The following is a 22,487-nucleotide window of genomic DNA, read 5'->3' on the forward strand; positions in this document are numbered from 1 at the left end:
TCCTGCCTTGTGCCCTGTGTTGGCTGGGATTGGCTCCAGCAGACCCCCGTGACCCTGTGTTCGGATTCAGCGGGTTGGACAATGGATGGATGGATGGATGTCATAGGTATTGCGTCTAGCTGCAGCTTGCAATATCTACTGATATTTTCGGCATTACATGACTGACCTCGTAGGTACTGCACTCTGCAATTACACTCTGTTGTCTCGTTTAGAGTGTTAATTCCAACTGTACTTGTAGTGCCGGTTTAGGAAGGGCTTTTATTTTGATACATTATCGTGGGGTTAACGACCGGAAGTACTTTTTTTCTAATGCTACTCGTTGCCAACTTCGCCGAGCAATGCAATCGAGAGGCTTCCTGCCTTGATGGTGTTTAATTGCCAGAGGTATCGGGTCCTTGAAAAAAGAAACGGTACGTACGTCTGAAATGTATGAAAGTGAAAAGGAATGGGAAAAAACACAGCAGGACATATGCGGAGTTCACTGGCGCCACAGAGTGTAGTGATTGAGCTCCACGTGACGGCTTTTCTTTATCTCGATTACGAATCGCGGGCTCAGTTGGTCACGTAGAAGGAGTCCGCTAGACTGCTATAGGGGTGCCATGAAACGCAACGGGGGTTAATTTATTCATTTTCATCCTTTATCTTTTTTATTAAATGAGTCTCACTTTACAGTCGTCTAGCGACAGCGACACGTGAGACTTGACCGCCCTCGCCTTCTGTCCTGTGGGCGCTGCACGCGTGTCTACTGAACATTTCTGTTTGCAGTCCGCTCCTCGGTCTCGGTGTCGACGGCTTGCTTTACCTCAACGATCCAGTCCCAATTCTACTTTTAAACTGCTCATTATTGTTCATTCTTCGGCTTTTTACTCGCAGTCAGGTTGCCGGGTGGGTATTATTTATTTATTTTTTTTAAAAAACGACTTCTGGGCTTTTCCGTTTAATAGTAATGTGTAGGAGAATTTAATCCAGGGGTCTTCAACTTCGCCCTCCCTCTAGTGTGGTGCTGAGGTGTCACCCGTTGCATGGCTGCACTTGGGTCCAAAGCTGGGATCCTGAGTTGATTTGTCATGTGGTGGGTGCGGCGATGCGCTGTATCAGCGTGTGCTGCTAACTTCTCTCTTTATCTTCAGATACTGTATAATTTACACGGCTTGTTGGTCACATGTAGGCTCATCTTGTCATTATTGTTTGGCTGCTAGTTAAGAAAAAAATAATAATTAAGGGGACTGAGTCTTAAATAGCAAGTCAGTTAAAGTTAAGACCAAAGAGTTAATTAGTAGCAAAAACTGGTCACTTAAGGGTGAGAATGAAAACCTGTAGCGCTGGAAAGCCCTGATTTAATCGGATTCACTTTTAGCCCACATGGGAGAGAAGTCTGGACACTGCCATTTTTTTCCCCCTCTACTTTGCAGATCTGTTCGGGTACTGTCAGGTGGCCCCTTGATTGTAGGTGAAGTCTCGATTTCATGTTTTAATCTTTTACAGTGAAACGCAAAACATTTACTTGTTAGTAAAGACTTGACCACAGTGTGATCTTAAAGTAGAATAAGTGCTGTATAATGTAGCAAAAATAACACACTTCTGTGCCCCAAAATGCAATTCTAATATACACCTGCATGGAAACCTTATGCAGTGCAGATCAGATCAGGCAGTCACACCAACTCCTGCTTACCCGTGGAGGAAGGCCATGCGTTGTCTGCTTCAACTGGTGTTCTCTGCCCTGAGTCTGCATTTTAAGAACACTAATTGGACATTGGGGTACAGAGCGTTCATGCTGCATAAAGCACAAACAGAGACACAGCATATAAACTGTGTGACGCACTCATGAGGCATAATTAGTGTGTGTGATTTTCGGCTGAATATTATAAGATTTGCATGCAAACTCTGGAGAAGGTCCAGTCAAAAGCAGCTAGACCTATCCAAGTGCACTGAGAAAGTTTTCTATGAGGAAAGTTTAAAGACAGTGACTTAAAATACTTTACTTTTGTTTGAGTTTTCATTGTAATTCTATTCCATTCTGTCCACAGAGAGAAAGAAGAAGCCACTTTGTTTAGCAACACGGAAAGTGGAGAAGTGTCTGGCTGTCCAGGAGCTGCTACAGATGGAGCATTAGCAAGGAACCTCCAAAGGGATAAGTCCTGCATTAGGTGCTCTCCTTACCAGCGCTGCCACTTCAGAGCTCCCTGTGCTGTGCCACGCTGCTTAACAGTTGCTGTTCTGCATGTATGCTTGGGTGGGGACCTTCAAGGTAAATTGTTTTGAAAGAAAACAGAAAAGAGCATCAGCAATCATTGACTGTACTAACGAGCAGCTCAACTGACAACTAATAACCAAGTGTATTAGCCAACAGGCTAACCTATTAGATGTTGCATTTTGGGTACGCCAGACCGATGGAGTGCTGTGAAGCTCATCCATAGATGAATTGAAGTACTACACTGATGTGCCTGAAACAAGACTCCCCAAATGTCAGAGAGGCAAGACTGAACAAAGAACAGCTGCCATTTACCATGAGCTTCCTTCAGTGTGTGATAACTGGAAGTTTTGGCTGTTCTCACTAAGGGCCCATGTATGTTATATCTTTTGGGTCTGACCTTTTCTTTGAGTGGGAGATACAGTAAGGAAGGCCATCTGTGCAAAATTAGGGTGCAAGCACTCCCTACACAACAGAAGAAGGAAAGGGAGAATTTCATAGTTGGCCAGAGTCTCCCTTTTGCCATGGAGAGCAAAACAAATCTGGACATTAAAGAAGAAAGCTGTGAATGGGAATCTGTGCAGCACCAGATGAACATTTATAGCATTAAGGAAAATGACAAGTGTAAATCAGAAACTGTAGTCCTCAAGGAGGAGTCTGAGCCAACGTCTCACTCCACTGACCTGCAAAACCATGTCAAGATAGAAGACGTTAAATCTGAGCACGTGCCCCCAGGTGAGGACTTAACTGGAACAGGAATTACGAAAAGTAGAGCTTACTCCCTCCACAACCATTCTGTCCAAGTGAAGACCGAACCTTTGGATTATGACATGAAGAGAATTGAGAAGGCATCGTGTTCAACTTATTCTGATGAAGGTAAGAGGTAAAGTAAACGAGTCGGTGTGAAGTTTGAAGTGATCTTTTTAAAGGCCCCATCTCTTTGTCCCTCTCTGTCTCACTGAATTTGATTTATCAATTTTAAAGTGTACTCCATCTTTCGTAACAACTGTGTAACTTGACACTTTCTTGGTTAACATAAGGCGGCCTTGGATCACAAATTCCTTTAAATCGCTTTTCTCCAAGATGAGGAATCCCTAGCTGATTGCCTTAAATAACAAGTAGCCATTTGCTTTTGTGCCAGACACCTAAGGAAAATCGCAGAAGAAACAGAACAATATCAAGTATGCTTATATATGCAAAATACTCTGAAAAATACACAAGGCAATGTTTCTGCCCTGCCATAGACGGGTGCCCATCCAGGGTTATTTTCAGCTTTTCAGATTTTTCAGATTTTCAGGGTTATTTTCAGAAACCCTAATTTGATTTAAGTTGGTTTGAAATGGGACTTGGGTTGGTGGGGAGTACTTCGAAGACCTTCTCAATCCCACTAGCATGCCTTCCAATGAGGAAGCAGAGCCTGGGGACTCGGAGGTGGGATCCCCCATCTCTCGGACTGAGGTCACCGAGGTGGTCAAAAAACTCCTTGGTGGCAGGGCCCCGGGGGTGGATGAGATACGCCCGGAGTTCCTCAAGACTCTGGATGTTGTAGGGCTGTCTTGGTTGACACGTCTCTGCAACATCACATGGACATCAGGGACAGTGCCTCTGGATTGGCAGACCGGGGTGGTGGTCCCCCTCTTTAAGAAGGGGGACCGGAGGGTGTGTTCCAACTACAGAGGGATCACACTCCTCAGCCCCCCTGGAAAAGTCTATTCGGGGGTTCTGGAGAGGAGGGTCCGTCGGATAGTCAAACCTCGGATTCAGGAGGAACAGTGTGGTTTTCGTCCTGGTCGTGGAACAGTGGACCAGCTCTACACCCTTAGCAGGGTCCTGGAGGGTGCATGGGAGTACGCTCAACCAGTCTATATATGTTTTGTGGACTTAGAAAAGGCGTTCGACCGTGTTCCAAATGTAACCTTCCAGCTACACATTTCTTTCACTATCTTCAAATTAGAAACTTTGTTAAACAGAACCTGCCTGACTTTCCTCATCGCGTACCCTCCACCATGCTGGAAAAAATACTGCTCAGTTTCGAGGACTTAGACACCATTTCTGCAATATATAAAATTTTATTAGAGTCCCTTCCTTTCAAAGATCCAAGAGGACATTAGGAAAAAGATCTCTTAATTAATATATCAGAAAAGGAGTGGAAGGCAGCAATGCAGAGAATTCACCCGAGCTCCATATGTGCAAAGCATAGAATTATTCAACTCAAAATTCTATATCGAGCTCATCTGTCTCGCTTAAAACTGTCCAAAATGTTTCCAGGGCAAGATCCAACCTGTGAACGCTGCAACCAAGCTGGGTCATATGTTTTGGGCCTGCACCCAATTAACATCATTTTGGACCAAAATGTTTAAGTGCCTTTCAGACAGCCTTGGTGTCACAATCCCTCCTAACCCATTAATAGCTGTGTTTGGTGTTCTTCCAGATGGACTTGAAGTGGAGAAGGACAAGCATACTGTGATTGCATTCACTACAGTTTTGGCACACAGACTTATTTTGTTAAGAGGAGAGTTAGGATTCTTCCAATTTATAAGTCAGTGGGAAACCGATGTTTTATATTATTTGAAATTGGATAAAATCAAATTCTCAGTTAGAAGATCTGTACAGAACTTTTTCAAAACCTGGCAGGATCTAATCAATAATATTTTAGAATAATTATCTCCGCATTTCTTTTTTATCTCCATTTATCTTTATTGCCCCATTAAACTCAACAATTTAGGTACAGTTAGGTCCATAAATATTTGGACAGAGACAACTTTTTTCTAATTTTGGTTCTGTACATTACCACAATGAATTTTAAATGAATCAACTCAGATGCAGTTGAAGTGCAGACTTTCAGATTTAATTCAGTGGTGTGAACAAAACGATTGCATAAAAATGTGAGGCAACTAAAGCATTTTTTGAACACAATCCCTTCATTTCAGGGGCTCAAAAGTAATTGGACAAATTTAATAACTTCAACAAGTGAAATGCATGCTCTATTGGATTAAGATCAGGTGACTGACTTGGCCATTCAAGAATTTTCCACTTCTTTGCTTCAATAAACTCCTGGGTTGCTTTGGCTGTATGTTTTGGGTCATTGGGCGGTGTTTCATGATACAGATGGACAATCAATTTGACTGCATTTAGCTGGATTTGAGCAGACAGTACGTCTCTGAACACCTCAGAATTCATTCGGCTGCTTCTGTCCTGTGTCACATCATCAATAAACACTAGTGTCCCAGTGCCACTGGCAGCCATGCACGCCCAAGCCATCACACTGCCTCCACTGTGTTTTACAGATGATGTGGTATGATTTGGATAATGAGCTGTTCCACGCCTTCTCCATACTTTTTTCTTGCCATCATTCTGGTAGAGGTTGATCTTGGTTTCATCTGTCCAAAGAATGTTTTTCCAGAACTGTGCTGGCCTTTTAAGATGCTCTTTAGCAAAAACCAATCTAGCCTTTCTATTCTTGAGGCTTATGAGTGGCTTGCACCTTGCAGTGCACCCTCTGTATTTACTTCCATGCAGTCTTCTCTTTATGATAGACTTGGATATCGATACGCCTACCCCCTGGAGAGTATTGTTCACTTGGTTGGCTGTTGTGAAGGGGTTTCTCTTCACCATGGAAATGATTCTGTGATCATCCACCACTGTCGTCTTCCCTTGACGTCCAGGTCTTTTTGCGTTGATGAGTTCACCAGTGCTTGCTTTCTTTCTCAGGATGTACCAAACTGTAGATTTTGCCACTCGTAATATTGTAGCAATTTCTCGGATGGGTTTTTTCTGTTTTCACAGCTTAAGGATGGCTTCTTTCACCTGCATGGAGAGCTGTGACCGCATGTTGTCTGTTCACAGCAAAATCTTCCACATGCAAGCACCACACCTCAAATCAACTCCAGGCCTTTTATCTGCTTAATTGATAATGACATAACGACGGACTTGCCCACACCTGCCCATGAAATAGCCTTTGAGTCAATTGTTCAATTACTTTTGAGCCCCTGAAATGAAGGCATTGTGTTAAAAAAATGCTTTAGTTGCCTCACAATTTTATGCAATCGTTTTGTTCACCCCACTGAATTAAAGCTGAAAGTCTGCACTTCAACTGCATCTGAAGTGTTTCATTTAAAATTCATTGTGGTAATGTACAGAACCAAAATTAGAAAAAAATTTGTCTCTGTCCAAATATTTATGGACCTAACTGTATGTTTACAAGCTGTAAGTATTACTCCTTTGGCCATGCTGTCCTTCTCAGGGGTGGGGTTTGATTTGTTTTCAATCCTATTTTTTGTAAAAATTGATCTATTAGTATGGAATGATTACAATAAAATTAATAAAATATAAAAAAAAAAAAAAAAAAAAGAGAGGTTAGAAGCGTACGCTGATACAGCGCATTGTCGCACCTACATAGAAAAATAAGGCCGTGTGCTCCATGGTTGCTCTCTCAGGTGGGAGTTAGCATATCGTAATCTCTTGTACCAGTAACGAGAGTTTTCCACATTCAACTTATACTACTGACATTATAAAATTATATGGTAAAATCACGTCCCGACTTATCCATGTGAGAACTTATCCGCGAGTATATACGGTAATATGATGAAGAATAGAACACTTTTTTTGGTCTTGATAACATACCGTTTTTATTTGTATCAGGACACGTCTAGTCTACATTGCAGCCAAATTCAAATAAAACTGGTGTAAAATAAATCTGCCTCGGACACACAGAAGGGTTTGGGGCAGCCACCCATATATTGTACCTGGCTGCAAAAGGTTTTAGTTGTTGCACTGAAGTTCACAGTTCGAGTTCTCTGTCTGAACTGATTTATTAAGGCAAAATGGCATCTTTATAGACCACATCCCGGAAATTATGTCATCGTGGATGCCGGGACCGGAAGCGGTGTTTCAACCAGAAGTGACATCTTTGAAGAGTAATCAGGCAGGGTATTTCCGTATCTGGTCTGCAGAGAAAACAGAGAACAGTTTAGCACACCTCGCCACCCCCTGGCCTGGCGTGGAATTACCTTCTTTCGGTCCAGTCAGCTTCCTCCTATTCACACGTGTGTGACACTGGTCTTTTAACCAGGAGCTGAAGTTACAAAACAGCTGTATAAGGTATACAAGACTGAAAACTGGGTATGAGAGCAACATATGCTAAAAGGTATTTAGAGAAAGCTATTGCAGAAAGGTGGAAAAATTACCCAAAGAGATTCATTGAGTATTTTAGTAGTACAAGAACCATGACCCCCACATTCTAATGCGGGCCCCTAGGCCAGGATCTCTCGCGGGCACTTCACCTAGGGTTAAGGAAAATGTGATACCCAATAGGATTTAAAATAAAATAAGTGAGGTTAATAATGTGAAAACATAAGTATTATGCACATTTATTGAATATATTTATAAAGTAAAGATCCTAATGCAAAACTTACAATAGTATCAAAAATTATTGCAAAATCTGTTTTCTAGCTTTCTTTGACGCAAAATTTTCAATGACCTCACTAAAATCAACATGTTTAGCTAAATCATTTTTGATACACAGAATTGCTAGATGATTAAGTCGTTTTTGACTAGTTGTACTTCTTGTTTTTAATGAATTTGACAATCTGCTAAATGATCTTTCTGCTGAAGGTACAGTAACTGGAACTGTACAAAACAATTTAATAGCGAGACAGATATTGGCAAATATACCTTGAAGTTTTTTGTTATGGATTGACGATCATGCAATGCTTTCGATTCTTTCTCCGATTTAAGTTTCCTTTTCTGAGTGCCGGACTTATTTTTGTTGTTTGAATTAGACATGGCGTCTGATTTACTTTATAACTAGAAATAAAAAAATAATAGTAATTAATCACGCTAAAGAGAAAGAAAATGAAAATATAAAGAAAAAAAATAAATTAATGAAAATACTTAAGTCGACTTTTTAAAAATTCATGTAGAATTTAAATATTCATGGAAATGAATTACTTACAAAGTTTTTAAATTACACACACAACTATATAAAAGTATTTAATAGGTACTTACTGTACTTCCAAGCATGTAGCGGGTAACGAAATCAGCTGAATCTGAATTTCTTGATAACAGGCTAAGAAATCCTCAATGGATCTGTGCAGCTAAGCAAATTCTATTATTTTTTATAAATTATAATTTATTTATCTACAATAGTCGTCTACTCATACAAATTGAATAATATTACTTGTTTCTTGTTTTGCCTTTAAAAGAATTAGAACAGGCTTCTTATAAACTAATTATGAATATAAATAGAAATGTTTGCATTTTGTAGCTTTAAATGTACAGTAGGTATACAATTTAGTTGAAGATCCATTCGGTTCTATGACGCTTAGTTTTTCATGTACTCCAGCATTTTTGATATTCTTTTTCTAATGTAGGGTTTCCTATAGGAATTTATCCGACTAAAATAATGGCGGTTATCGCAGGCCTCAATTTTCTTGCAAAAAGCCAGAAATTATGTCTTTTTGAAAATGGTGGCAATTTTGAAAAAAATCGAAATTTTAACTTTAACTCTCTATATCTGCAGAAATATTTGACATAAATGTTTAATTTTTTTGTGTAGTATTTCATATTTAATTGTTTAAAACCATGAATGATTTGTTTAAGTTTATTGTTTATAATATTTATAAATAAAGAATATATAAAACTATATGACACCAAATCGGCAATTAATATCAAAATTTTCGACCAGTGGAGAGGTCTACGTTTTATTTGGATTCGTAAAATGTCAAAGCAAGAAAGTTGTAGAAAAATGTATGTAGGATTTTTTTTTATCTGAAACTTTTTTTGGTATTGTTTTTAGTTTTCAAAATATTTTATGCTGAAGTTGGCACTCAACGCTGTAGGATCAATTCTTGCTTTCTGTTCATACGTTTTGTTTGTGCATAATATCTACTCATCCCGCGCGGGGCCCCCTGGCTAGAGCCCTGTCAGCACCAGTGGGGGCCATGACAAGAACAGTCAAGATGGAGGTGAGGAGCATTAGAAACAGTTATAGATGAGGTGGAATATACAAGACAGTGAAATAGTAAATGCTTTGAACTTTACTGAAGCTTGTATGTGTGGAAAAGTCGAAAGTAACAGGGTCTACTAAGTCATTACATCTGTCCTGAAGAAGGGTCCTGAGTTGCTTGGAAAGCTTGCATATTGTAATCTTTTTAGTTAGCCAATAAAAGGTGTCATTTTGCTTGACTTCTCACTGGGGTCTACTAAGGAGCTATTTAGTGAGTTGGAAATTGCAGAGGGAGAAGTAGTGCTCAGATGAAATTGGCCTGAACTCTAACAAATAACCAGGCCCGACTGACATTTGTCCTTGAATGCCTACAGATTTTCTATATAAACCATTAGTGCATATTTTTTGAAAATGTCTGCACACCAAACAAATTCCTAAAGACTGGAATCTAGTAAATGTTATTCCATTATACAACCACCAGCAACAATTATGGAATCACTTTTTGGAGGATCTTCATTCAGCTATTTTACTTTGTTGCCAAAAAAAACCAGATATGACACAAAACTGTTTTATTTAACAGCTGTACATTCTGGCTTTGTAAAACATACCTCAAAAAAATATTGTAATGTCAATTTTTTTTTTTTTTGTTCAGACCAAGTAGAGGGAAAAAATTATGCAATCGCTCAACGATGAGGAAAAAAGTATGGAATCATTAACCCCAAAAATGACAGTTAGTACTTTGTTGCACTTCTGCTGTCTTTTATGACACCTTGGACTTCTCATCAGTCGGGTCCCAGCTTTCTAGTGTAACAGCTGACAGATCAGCTTTGCAGAATGGAACCTTCTCATGGACCATTTTCAATTCCACCATACATTTTAATCGGACTGATATCCAGACTGTTTGCTGGCCATGTCATTGAGTTGATATGCCTTTCCTGAATAAACATTTTAGTGCTCTGAAAAATGACTTCATCCTCACCAAACCTCCTTTCCATTGATTTGGAATGAGGAAGTGTCCAATATGTCAATGTCCACCTGTGCGTTTACTGCAGAGGTTATGATCGTCATCTCCCCAGGTCCTTTACCTGACATGCAGTGAGTGTGGGGATTTGCTTGTTTTCCTCAGGCAGTCATCTTTATGTGTTTGATTAGGACGGCACCAGACAAAGGTTCTGGCATCATCTCTTTGACCAATGTGGATTTGTGATTCATCACTGGAATGTTGCTTTCATCCAATCATCCACAGTCAATGATGTCTTCTTTTTATTGGCCCACTGTGGCCTTGATTTCATCTGTTTAGGTGTTAATGATGGTTTACATTTGGCTTTTCTGAATGTAAATCCTATTTTCCTCAGCCGATTTCTTACAATTCAGTCACAAACATTGACTCTTGTTTTGTGTCCGTTTGTTTTTCATTTCTTCTGTTGTGCATTTTCTATTTTCCAGGCTTATTGCTTTGAGATTTCTGTCCTGAAGCTTTGACATCTTCCTTAGTCTATCTGCACGTTCCCCTTTCCCATTTTGTTTTTGCTTGCTTCAAATTTTAGACACAGCTGACAGGGAACAACCAACATCTTTTTTTGTCACATTCTGTGTTGAATTTCCTTCTTTAAGGACTTTTGTAATCCTTTACATTGTTTCAACTGGTAAGGTCTGCAAGCACTCGCTTTGAACTGCAGACTAATCAGCCTATTTAGACTTGTGCAAGGATTTGTTTTTAGAAATGCATATTACCAGGCGATTCCAGAATTTTCTTTTCTCATCGTTGAGTGATTCCATAATTTTTTCCACTACTTGGTCTGAACAAACAATTTCATTTAATTTTTTGAGGTATGTTTTACAATGCCAGAATGTTCAGCTGTTAAATAAAATAGTTTTGTGTCATATCTGTGATTTGTTTTTTGTTTTTTTTTTGTTGTCTTTTCCAACAGCTAAATGAACATCCTCCAAGAATAGCGATTCCATCATTTTTGCCAGGGGTTGTATAAAAAGCGTTATCAGGCTGATTCGGATAACTATAGGCCAGTAAGTTTAACATGCATCACTGGTAAATTAACGGATGGAATTATGAAGAACAAAGAACAAGCTGCACATGTGTAGAACAGGAATCTTGGGTAAATAGTCAGCATGGGTTCAGATAGGCTAAGTCCAGGTTTCAGTAATGTGCTAGAATTCTATGAGGAAGAAACAAATGCTTAGGATAATAGATGTGCGTATGATATTTTATTTATCATGACTTTCAGCAGACATGAAAGTTTAGCAATCAAATATAAAGTGAGAATTCAGGATGTGATATGTAAGTGGGGACAAAACTGGCTCAAGCACATGAAACAAAGAGCAGTAATGAGGGAATTAGACGTATGTGCCAAAGCAGTTTCTCTTTATAATGTACATCAACTATCTACATAACCAGTTTACATTCTTAAGTTTGCAGTTGATACCGAAATAGGTGGAAGGGAAGATAATGTAGAATCCGCTAAATTGTTACAGAGGGACTTGGACAGCAAACAGGCTTGGGCATATCTGTGGCAGATGAAATATAATGTGAAGTTTTACATGTAAGAAGTAAAAATGTTCACAGTGAGAGGTCTGAAACTTGAAAATTATTTCTTGATTGATTTTTTCACGCTATATATGCGAGCTTGGCCGTTCCCGCTTTCCCGGGAATTACAGCAGTTTCATTCCCGGGAATGAAAAATGTCCGGGAATCCCGGGCTCCAGGTAATCGGGAGCCCAGGAATGGATTCCCTAATCCTGATACGGCTGGAGACTTGTTAAGGGAAGATTTTGCACTAATTTTAGGAAGTATTTGTTCATGCAAAGAACCATAGACACTTGGAATAAGCTACCAAGTAGTGTGGTAAACAGTAGGACATTAGGGACCTTCAGATCTCATCTTGAAATTATTTTGGGCAATCCAGGTGAATTGGATGGTTGAGCGTGTTAGGCTGAATGGCCTGTTCTTTTCACAATTGTTCTAACGTGTTTGTGATTGAACAGGAGAACCAGAGGATGATTACATGAAGATCCTAAGAGTGATCTGTCAATGACACAAAGTAATGAACACTTAGGACGTGACTCGTACTATCCTTTTTAAGTAGAGAAATGGAATCTTTCATCATGAAAATCAAAATATTGGGGTTGGCCTAGCATTAAGATTGGATTAGTTCAACTGGAATAAGCTGTTGCACATTAAATCATTATCTCTTGTCAATTCAATATTTCAACTTTTCATTTTTACACAAAATTGTGCATATATATGTTTCTGCAGATTTACAAGAAAGTGGCACCATCTCCCTGTCTTCATTTCCTGAGACCACTCTTCAATGTAGACCACAGCAAAATGAAAATATGAAAATGCTGACAGCTGGATCATCGATTTTGTTACCTGCCACGTTGCCATTTACTTTTCTGCCTTTAGTAAAATTAACAAGAATAGACAAGGTAAACACTCCCCAAAGGGTGCATAATACAAATTCTGCATATTTGAATGTCAGCCAGGAGCACAGGAGAACGTCTAAACAAAAATCTAAAACTAAAAAGAAGCGGAGTTCCACAAGACGGAAGTCACATTACTGTTCTGAATGTGGCAAACACTTCTCACGATCTGGCCATCTACAGGCCCACACAAGAATCCACACAGGAGAGAAGCCATTTTGCTGCTCTGAGTGTGGCAAACGATTCACCATCAGTAGCCATCTGCACATCCACACAAGAATTCACACAGGAGAAAAACCGTATTGCTGTTCCGAATGTGGAAAACGATTCACCAACAGTAGTTATCTTCAGATCCACAAAAGAATTCACACTGGAGAGAAGCCGTATCGCTGTTCCGAATGTGGAAAACAGTTTCTCACCCAGAGCATGGTTAATGTTCATGCCAGAGTCCATACTGGAGAGAAGCCATATTGTTGTTCAGACTGTGGCAAAAGATTCTCCACCAGTAGCATTTTTATGAGTCACAGAAGGCTTCACACTGGAGAGAAACCGTATCAGTGTTCTGACTGTGGAAAACAATTCTCCCAAGTTGGTGGTCTTTTGATCCACAGAAGAATTCACACTGGTGAGAAGCCATATTCCTGTTCTGAATGTGACAAATGCTTCTCCACAGGAGGTAGTCTTCAGTACCACAAAAGAATTCACACTGGAGAGAAACCGTACTGCTGTTCTGAATGTGGTAAACAATTTGCTCAAGTAGGTAATCTACAAATTCACAAGCGAACTCACACTGGAGAAAAACCATATTGTTGTCTTGAATGTGGCAAACAGTTTGTCACTAGACACAAGCTACGCATCCATGCAAAAACCCACATTGGAGAGAAGCCATATTGCTGTCCTGACTGTGGCAAACGATACACTGAAAAACGCTGTTTTCAGACCCACAGACGAATTCACACAGGATAGTGTAAATTGAGGATTGGGCAGCCAAATGCAAAGGAAGATGCTGAATGGAGGGCATAAGAGAAAATTGTATCAGGAATTAAGAAAGCAAGGGAGGGAAGCAAAGGCCAATAATATGTTGTGCACCATCTGCCGACATCACCTAATATGGAACAGCTGGGGGTTTTGTGGCAAAGTACAATTATGTCTAAAAAGGGATTACAAAAAGTCTTGGCCTCTTTCTGAGATGGATGACTGAGAAGACGCTCTGCTAGAAGCAGTTCTTTTTATTTAATTAAAGATCTCATTTATTCTAACACACCTCTGAAACGGAGCACTCTGCCAAACAAATACACAAAGACAACAGAAAGATCTTACATTTAAGGAGCCGTTAAAATCCAAGTCAAAGGCAGTGATGGCGTCTGTCGTGGGTTGATGAAGAGGATACTGACATAAGGCCCCCATCAGCTGGGTTCCTCCATTGAAGCCACAGAATGTGCAGCCTGATCCTCAGCCATGCTGGAACTGAAGCAGGGAGCGAGAGTTTGTGATATTAATGTTGCAAAGAAAAAAAAACAGGGGGTCCCTTGTCATCTTTGCCTGACACTCCAACACGCACACAAAATGGACACCACCTAGCAACACAATGACGTGAAAGTATTGCACAGAAGATCATATGGAGAATGCACTCAATTTGAGGATGCTGATTGTTGTCCTCAATCAGAGTTCTGAGGATGTCCAAGTCTGTGTTGTGCTGTCCAATCAGATGATAGAATATGTCTATCCTTTGAGTTCAAGGCTCCCCTTATCCGAGGTGACATTTCCATGGGCAAGTGACCAGTTTTGCTTTAGAGCAGGTGGCACCAAGTGCCACAACCGGATACCAAGAAGAGAATCATAGCAGAGGAGGGTTAGTAATGGCTCATAAGGTAATGACATGGATTTACTGTTTTAAATGTTTCTATAGTAGTTTTGGCCCTGAAGAGAAAACTATAAAAGTTAGATTTGCAACATTTCTCTATTTCACTGGAGAAGAGGCAGGAAAAGTGAGTTATGCTTGAATTCCAAGATGGTGATAAAGGGAAAGTTTCAAAAGTGATGTGCACCTGGAAAATAAATGCTGTACATAAAGCAAAGGAAGAAGGATGCTATTAGATAAATACATCATGGATTTAATATACAAAAAATACTGATAATTTGGACCACTGCATAACATCTTGATGCGAGAGAGAATTTTATGTGGGATGAAAAAAAATAACCAAGTGATAGACACAGTGGTAAAGAGACTGAGATCTGAGTGTGAGTGAAATAAGAGCTAGTCAAGTTAAAGAGCTGAATGAAGAAATTTGAAGACAACAAAACTTGAGCAACAAGCCAAAATTGAAGACTAAAAAATCCTGAGTAAAATGAGAAAATCTATCCAATGTAGGAAAAACGCATGAATAGAAGAGATGTCCAGCTGTAGGTCAAACATGCAAATCATGTCACCAAAAAAGGACCACTTTGTGACAATGTGCAAAATAGAAATAATTCTCACCATTGAGTCAGTCAAGTGAGAATGACAACCAAGAGGACCCTGGGAACAATTCAAGCAGAAATTGAGGTCAAAAAGGAATGGAAATTTGAGAGATGATGCAAAGTGCAGTGTAACGTCTGACAGACCATTCAAAGCATGGAACATAAAAGAAGACAGACGCATGTCACCATTGGATAGCAGAATTCTAGTAAGTGATTACAAAGATCTAGAAATTGAATTAACTCAGAAATCACACAATACAGGGTTTCTGCAATTTTTGGAAGAGCATTCGGTGTGACCGAAAGGCACTATGACATTGGCAATGAAGAAGACATCTTCAAAGGTTGTGATGGTCTTCTCAGTGGTCTAGGCTGCTTACCAGGTCAGTATCACCTATGAATTGATCATACAATTAAACCAGTTTTTCATCCCAGGAAACTTCCAGAAGCTTTTAGAGACACACAGAGGAGGTGCAAAGAATTGAAAACATGCTAGGGAGAGTAAGCCTGCCCGGTGGCTAACAGTAGTTTGCCCAAAGAAAATTGGAATCTGCAGCTGTATCCGTACAGCTGAGTTCCAATTGTGGTTCCTGGATGAGCTCGATGAGGGTTGTATGCTCAGTGATTCTGTCACACAAGTTCAAATAACATTGTGGTGGTGGTAGTTGTTGTGGCTATTTTGTCACCACTGTGGCAGCAACGTTGAAGCTGGTCCATTTGTGGAGCTAGTGCTTCCTGCTGGACACACATGGCATTACAACAAACCTGAATGCTCCAGGCTGAAATGTAGAATTGGGGAGACTTTTTTTTTTTTTTTGTGATCATCAACTGATGAATGAATGTACAGTGCTGTGAAAACGTATTGGCCCCCTTCCTGATTTCTTTTTTTTTTTTGCATGTTTTTCACACTTAAATGTTTCAGATCATCAAGCAAATTTAAATATTAGACAAAGATAACCCAAGTAAACACAAATTGCAGTTTTTAAGTGATGATTTTATTTATTAAGGAAAAAAAAAAAACTATCTTTGTCTAACATTTAAATTTGTTTGATCTGAAACATTTAAGTGTGACATACAAAAAAATAAGAAATCAGGAAGGGGGCCAATACTTTTTCACAGCACTGTACTTGACCAGCAGCACCAGACACACATTTCCAGTTTATGTATCACACTTGCGCACTTGCTTCATGGAGTGAGTGAAATGGGCAGTGTGTGATCACCCAAGGTTAGCTCCATCGTGATCTTGTTGAGAATTAGATTCATTTTAATTATGCTGTAATACTGTATATACATACAATCTTAGAATGCTTTCTTTTTGCTTCACCATGTGTTACACATATAACCGGGTAGGTTTCCAAGCAAAGAAACTGTCAAGAAAATTGACCACTGTGGCCCACCAGTGAAAGCTCAGCCTAAGAATTAAATCAGGTCAGGAATGAATTCAGATATCAAAATGATTAAATTTGGCATGTCGAGACCTAACCATTAACCTAGAAAATTTGAAATTTAAGCAGTACGCCAACACAAGGATAAGGGGATCCGTTAAACCCACAAAAAACAGTTCCTCATTTAAGGGCTGCCTGACAATTGGAACTTTTCAACAAAGTGGGCTTACTACTCTTTGCTTGGGGCTGCATGTAATGCTTTAAAATAAGGGAGTATCTAATCACAAAAATATTCTTAGAGTGTTAAGTATGAAGTGAAAATAAAATTAGAAATAAGGAAATATTTCTAATGCAGAGAATGTATATTTTAGTCCTATGCGGTGACTGTCGTTGGTCCTGGAGGGCGGCAGTGGCTGCCGGTTTTTGTTCCATCCCAGTTGCTTAATTAGAAAACAATCCTTGCCAGTCTGATTTAATATCATGGCTTGTTAGCATTCTAACTCTGCAATGTCAGGTCATTCTTAAATTGTGGATGTTCTTCACCTTTTTAATTATATCATCTCAATGATCTGAAGTCCAAAATGGATGAGCAGTTTCCAGTTCTTCACTTTCTCTTCCCTTTACACTCAAAAAAAAATTCTTGCTGAATTTACTTAACTGAATTATGTCAACAATTTCCACACAACTGAGATGTTTAAACTGAGAATAATATTTTGTAGTATTATCTCCTTAAATGACTTACACTCAGTCAACATAATGTGGTCAAGTTAGATGAAGGGATTTTTTTATTTTCAACAAATTAAACTAACACAATCTCAACATCGTTTTACTTTGCTAGACCAATTAATGTTTAGTAGAATGAACTAAATGAATTAACATAAAAGTAATATCACAGCATTGTGTCTTTACTTGGCTGTAGTTAGCAGTACTAATGGAACTATTTTGAAGAGTTCCCACTAAGTGATCTGTTTAATATGGATTGCTTTTTATTTAGCTGGTTTAACAAAATATATGGGTGTCTATTTCCACACAATTCACCTACATAAAATACAGACAATTATGGTGCCATTTAAACTGCATTTATTAACAAAGCTACAAAATACAAAGCTGAATTATATAAAGCAACAATATAAACATTAAATAAAAAAAATATTATATAAAATGATATATTGGTCTTTATAACACTGATAAAAGTAATGGAAAATAGGCTGAAACCACATTTAACAGGGGTGGCAACAAAAAACAGCCTGTCCCTTTTCAAAAAAAAAAAAGAACAACAAACAAACATCCATGCATCCATCCTTTTTCCAACCCGCTGAATCCGAACACAGGGTCATGGGGGTCTGCTGGAGCCAATCCTAGCCAACACAGGGCACAAGGCAGGAATCAATCCCGGGCAGGGTGCCACCCCACCACAGGACACACACAAACACCAAGCACACACTAGGGCCAATTTAGAATCGCCAATCCACCTAACCTGCATGTCTTTGGACTGTGGGGAAAAAACCGGAGCGCCCAGAGGAAACCCACGCAGACATGGGGAGAACATGCAAACTCCACGCAGGGAGGACCCGGGAAGCGAACCCAGGTCCCCAGGTCTCCCAACTGCGAGGCAGCAGCGCTACCCACTGCGCCACCGTGCCGCCCAACAAACAAACAAATAAACACAAATAAATTGTGGTGTGCAACACTTATTGCATCCCGTAAGCCTAACCTGTCACTTCAGTTTGTTTTTTAGTACTTGTGCCTTGTTTGATAGTTTGGCTCCGTCTAGTTCCATCACTATCTTTTGCAGAACCTCAAAGGTATATCTCAAATATTGTGGGTGGCTCAAATTCAGTGCATACATTGTGCCAAACAAAATAGCAAATGCATTTGCAATGTTGTGTAGGTTGTGCATCACTTCAACACCATCGATAATCATTCCAACATCCTCAAAGTCATCAGTGGGTTCTGCTCCTTCATGCATGATGACGAATATGCCTATGGTTATCTGGTTCATGGCTTCCTGGCTGCCTGCAAAAAAAATTCAAAAGAGACAAATCATTACCAATAACACATGGCCACAATACTTCCTTTTGAAAACAGATTCTTTCTCAGTTCTAGTTTCTGAGGCATTTTTTAAAATAAAATCTGGGCAAAAGTAAAAGTGGGTCAATTGATTTTCATGCTTTGGTAGTTAGGCTAGCATAGACTGGTGACTCACTACTGAAAGACTGACTGTAAAAAGATATTTGAACAGTTTTATTTAGATTTCAAATTAAGCGAAACACTTCAAACCTGGCAAGAGCAGGGGCTTCACGTTTAAACGGTGCGTACGCCTGTTTCCACGCTTAAATCACAATGTATAAAAACTAAACTTGGTGTAAAGCCACGCACATTCTCACGGCAGCCTACCCCCCTTGAGTATGCAATTTTCTGCCCGTTTTTGCAAACTGGCTTACCCAGCATCAAAACAGTGCTACTGATCCTGTGTGGTTTCCCTTTCTCTTCTAGATTCACATCCATGACGCAGGCTTTATCAAATACCCTGAAATTAACGATTATAAATTTAAGGCACCTGATTGTAATCGACCTGTAACAATATAATGATACATGGAATGACCAAACTAATCAAAATACCACAGCTGCTTTAGCATTGTTACTCTCAGTGCAAAACTCAAAATATTTTAACCCATTGTATCTGAGTGTGGCATCATAGCTATACAGAAGCTGTTCGGAAGGCTCTACATCTAACGCAGAAGATGATCAGGATACAGCTTCCAGCCATGCAAGACATTTATAGCATACGTTGCCTCAGGAAAGCTACCAGTATCTACTTGGATTGTAGTCAGCCATGAGCACAGTCTATTTGAACTACTACCATTTGGCAAACACTTCAGTGCCTTTCCTACATGGTCCTCAAGGATCAGAAACAGTTTCATCCCAAGACCTCTAAACACACTCAATTAGTCCATCAAGTGCTGATCCCAGGGCAGACAAGCTAGACAATCAAGCTCACACACCCAAATATCACAGGACCAAATTTGCATCCCCAATTCACCTAACATCTATGTTTTTTGGATTGTTGGAGTACCCGGAGTAAACCCATATAAACGTGGGAAAATGTTTACAGATTTCTGGTCCATAGAATAAAAACTTTTTGGAAAACTGTGCTCCGTAAAGCATGCGTTTTACAATAAACATGAGTTTGCATACTTACAAGGTACTCTTTTATGATGTCTTCAGGATCCTCATTTAGGTAAACAAGTGCTTTTAGTATGCAAGGTCTTCTCATTTCAATATGGTTGCTCTCTCGCAAAAAGATATAAAACAACCTTAGTTATTCATCTTATAAATACAGTTAGGTCCATAAATATTTGGACGGAGACAACAATTTTCTAATTTTGGTTCTGTACATTACCACAATGAATTTTAAATGAAACAACTCAGATGCAGTTGAAGTGCAGACTTTCAGCTTTAATTCAGTGGGGTGAACAAAACGATGTGAGGCAACTAAAGCATTTTTTTAACACAATCCCTTCATTTCAGGGCCTCAAAAGTAATTGGACAAATTAAATAACTGGAAATAAAATGTTCATTTCTAATACTTGGTTGAAAACCCTTTGCTGGCAATGACAGCCTGAAGTCTTCAACTCATGGACATCACCAGATGCTGGGTTTCCTCCTTTTTAATGCTCTGCCAGGCCTTTACTGCAGCGGCTTTCAGTTGCTGTTTGTTTGTGGGCCTTTCTGTCCAAAGTTTAGTCTTCAACAAGTGAAATGCCTGCTCAGTTGGGTTAAGATCAGGTGACTGACTTGGCCATTCAAGAATTTTCCACTTCTTTGCTTTAATAAACTCCTGGGTTGCTTTGGCTGAATGTTTTGGGTCATTGTCCATCTGTATCATGAAACGCCGCCCAATCAATTTGACTGCATTTAGCTGGATTTGAGCAGACAGTATGTCTCTGAACACCTCAGAATTCATTCGGCTGCTTCTGTTCTGCGTCACATCATCAATAAACACTAGTGTCCCAGTGCCACTGGCAGCCATGCACGCCCAAGCCATCACACTGCCTCTACCGTGTTTTACAGATGATGTGGTATGCTTTGGATAATGAGCTGTTCCACACCTTCTCCATACTTTTTTCTTGCCATCATTCTGGTAGAGGTTGATCTTGGTTTCATCTGTCCAAAGAATGTTTTTCCAGAACTGTGCTGGCATTTTTAGATGTTCTTTAGCAAAGTCCAATCTAGCCTTTCTATTCTTGAGGCTTATGAGTGGCTTGCACCTTGCAGTGCACGCTCTGTATTTACTTTCATGCAGTCTTGTCTTTATGGTAGACATGGATATCGATACGCCTACCCCTGGAGAGTGTTGTTCACTTAGTTGGCTGTTGTGAAGGGGTTTCTCTTCACCATGGAAATGATTCTGTGATCATCCACCACTGTTGTCTTCCGTGGACGTCCAGGTCTTTTTGCATTGCTGAGTTCACCAGTGCTTGCTTTCTTTCTCAGGATGTACCAAACTGTAGATTTTGCCACTTGTAATATTGTAGCAATTCCTCGGATGGGTTTTTTTCTGTTTTCGCAGCTTAAGGATGGCTTCTTTCACCTTCATGGAGAGCTCCTTTGACCGCATGTTGTTTGTTCACACCAAAATCTTCCACATGCAAGCACCACACCTCAAATCAACTACAGGCCTTTTATCTGCTTAATTGATAATGACATAACGACGGACTTGCCCACACCTGCCCATGAAATAGCCTTTGAGTCAATTGTCCAATTACTTTTGAGCCCCTGAAATGAAGGGATTGTGTTCAATAAATGCTTTAGTTGCCTCACATTTTTATGCAATCGTTTTGTTCACCCCACTGAATTAAAGCTGAAAGTCTGCACTTCAACTTCATCTGAGTTGTTTCATTTTAAATTCATTGTGGTAATGTACAGAACCAAAATTAGAAAAAAGTTGTCTGTCCAAATATTTATGGACCTGACTGTATGTAGGACATGCTTCTGTACATTAAAGCAATACACATCAATAACAATACCACCCCACATTAATTAGCCAGCTGGCACTGAGACATTTTAAAAAATTAAAATAAATACTTCAAGTCCCAAAAAGTTTTGCTTCATAATAATACCTAGTGGTCTAGCCAATTAGAAAGTCACGCGTAAATACACAAACACAAATCCTTGAGTGTAGCGATTTCTTACAGCTTTTTTAACATATAGAACTATATTGTTTATATAGTATCTTGTACATAAATGTTACATAAATTTAAATCTTCAAAAAAGCACTTCCCCCAGTCCAACACTATCTCATGAAAAGCACCTTTAGCTCCAAATCTCTGTAAAACTTTGAAACAAAGCAATATTTTGTTTGTTGTGTACACAAAGGATACTTGGCTGACTGAATTTAAAAAGTATAGTGCTATATAAATTGCATACCTTGTCAATGGCTGCCGTGATGTTCATGATTTTTCTTCCTTGTACTCCACCTTTCTTTTGGAAATCTCTCATGAGCCTGTCAGAGTGGCGATCTAGTTGCTGCATGAACTTGGATTTCAGTGGGACAGTAGTGATACATGTAAATTCCGCATCCATCTACATTACAGAGTGTAGAAGAAAATGGTACTTTAAACAAAAAAAGTACACATCTTTAATGATCACTTTCATAAAATCCTTCAAAAATGTGGAATGGTTTTAGTAATTTTGAATGCTACTTCAATTTCTCAAATGCTTCTCATAGCAAATTTTGAAAATTTGCACAGTGTTCATGATATGGAAGCACTGATGTCTGAGCATGTCAGCTTATTGCTTCATATAAACATTCAACATCATACTTACTTCACGTTCAGAAATAAGAGCTGGCCACCTTGTTTTGAACTCTGAAATGAATGGCTTGTCTTCAATGACTTCACTGCGTCCAAGAGCAAATGTTCTCTCCATTTTATCCCCAATGACTTGGCTGTTGTTTCTCTTCTTCAGCTCAGACAATAAGAATATTCTTTCTTCCTCCAGATACTCCTTGATATGTCCTGCTGAGTAATCAGGACAGTAATTCACTTCAGAAACAAAGAAATCTGTA

The 22,487-nt window shown here is 39.4% G+C and overlaps 1 protein-coding gene across 1 annotated transcript in view; it reads left to right on the plus strand.

The window, feature by feature from the left end:
• LOC114665164 (zinc finger protein 91-like) overlaps positions 1–22,487 on the plus strand; it is a 64,093-nt gene that overhangs the window by 11,302 nt on the left and 30,304 nt on the right. Inside the window, exons 4-6 of the mRNA XM_028819622.2 lie at positions 2,540–3,067; positions 12,409–13,540; positions 14,485–14,563. Of these exons, the coding sequence (XP_028675455.2) occupies positions 2,540–3,067; positions 12,409–13,540; positions 14,485–14,563 (1,739 nt within the window). The remainder of the gene's footprint in view (positions 1–2,539; positions 3,068–12,408; positions 13,541–14,484; positions 14,564–22,487) is intronic.

This window comes from Erpetoichthys calabaricus, chromosome 1, assembly GCF_900747795.2.
Source record: "Erpetoichthys calabaricus chromosome 1, fErpCal1.3, whole genome shotgun sequence".
NCBI classification, from domain to species: Eukaryota; Metazoa; Chordata; class Cladistia; order Polypteriformes; family Polypteridae; genus Erpetoichthys; species Erpetoichthys calabaricus.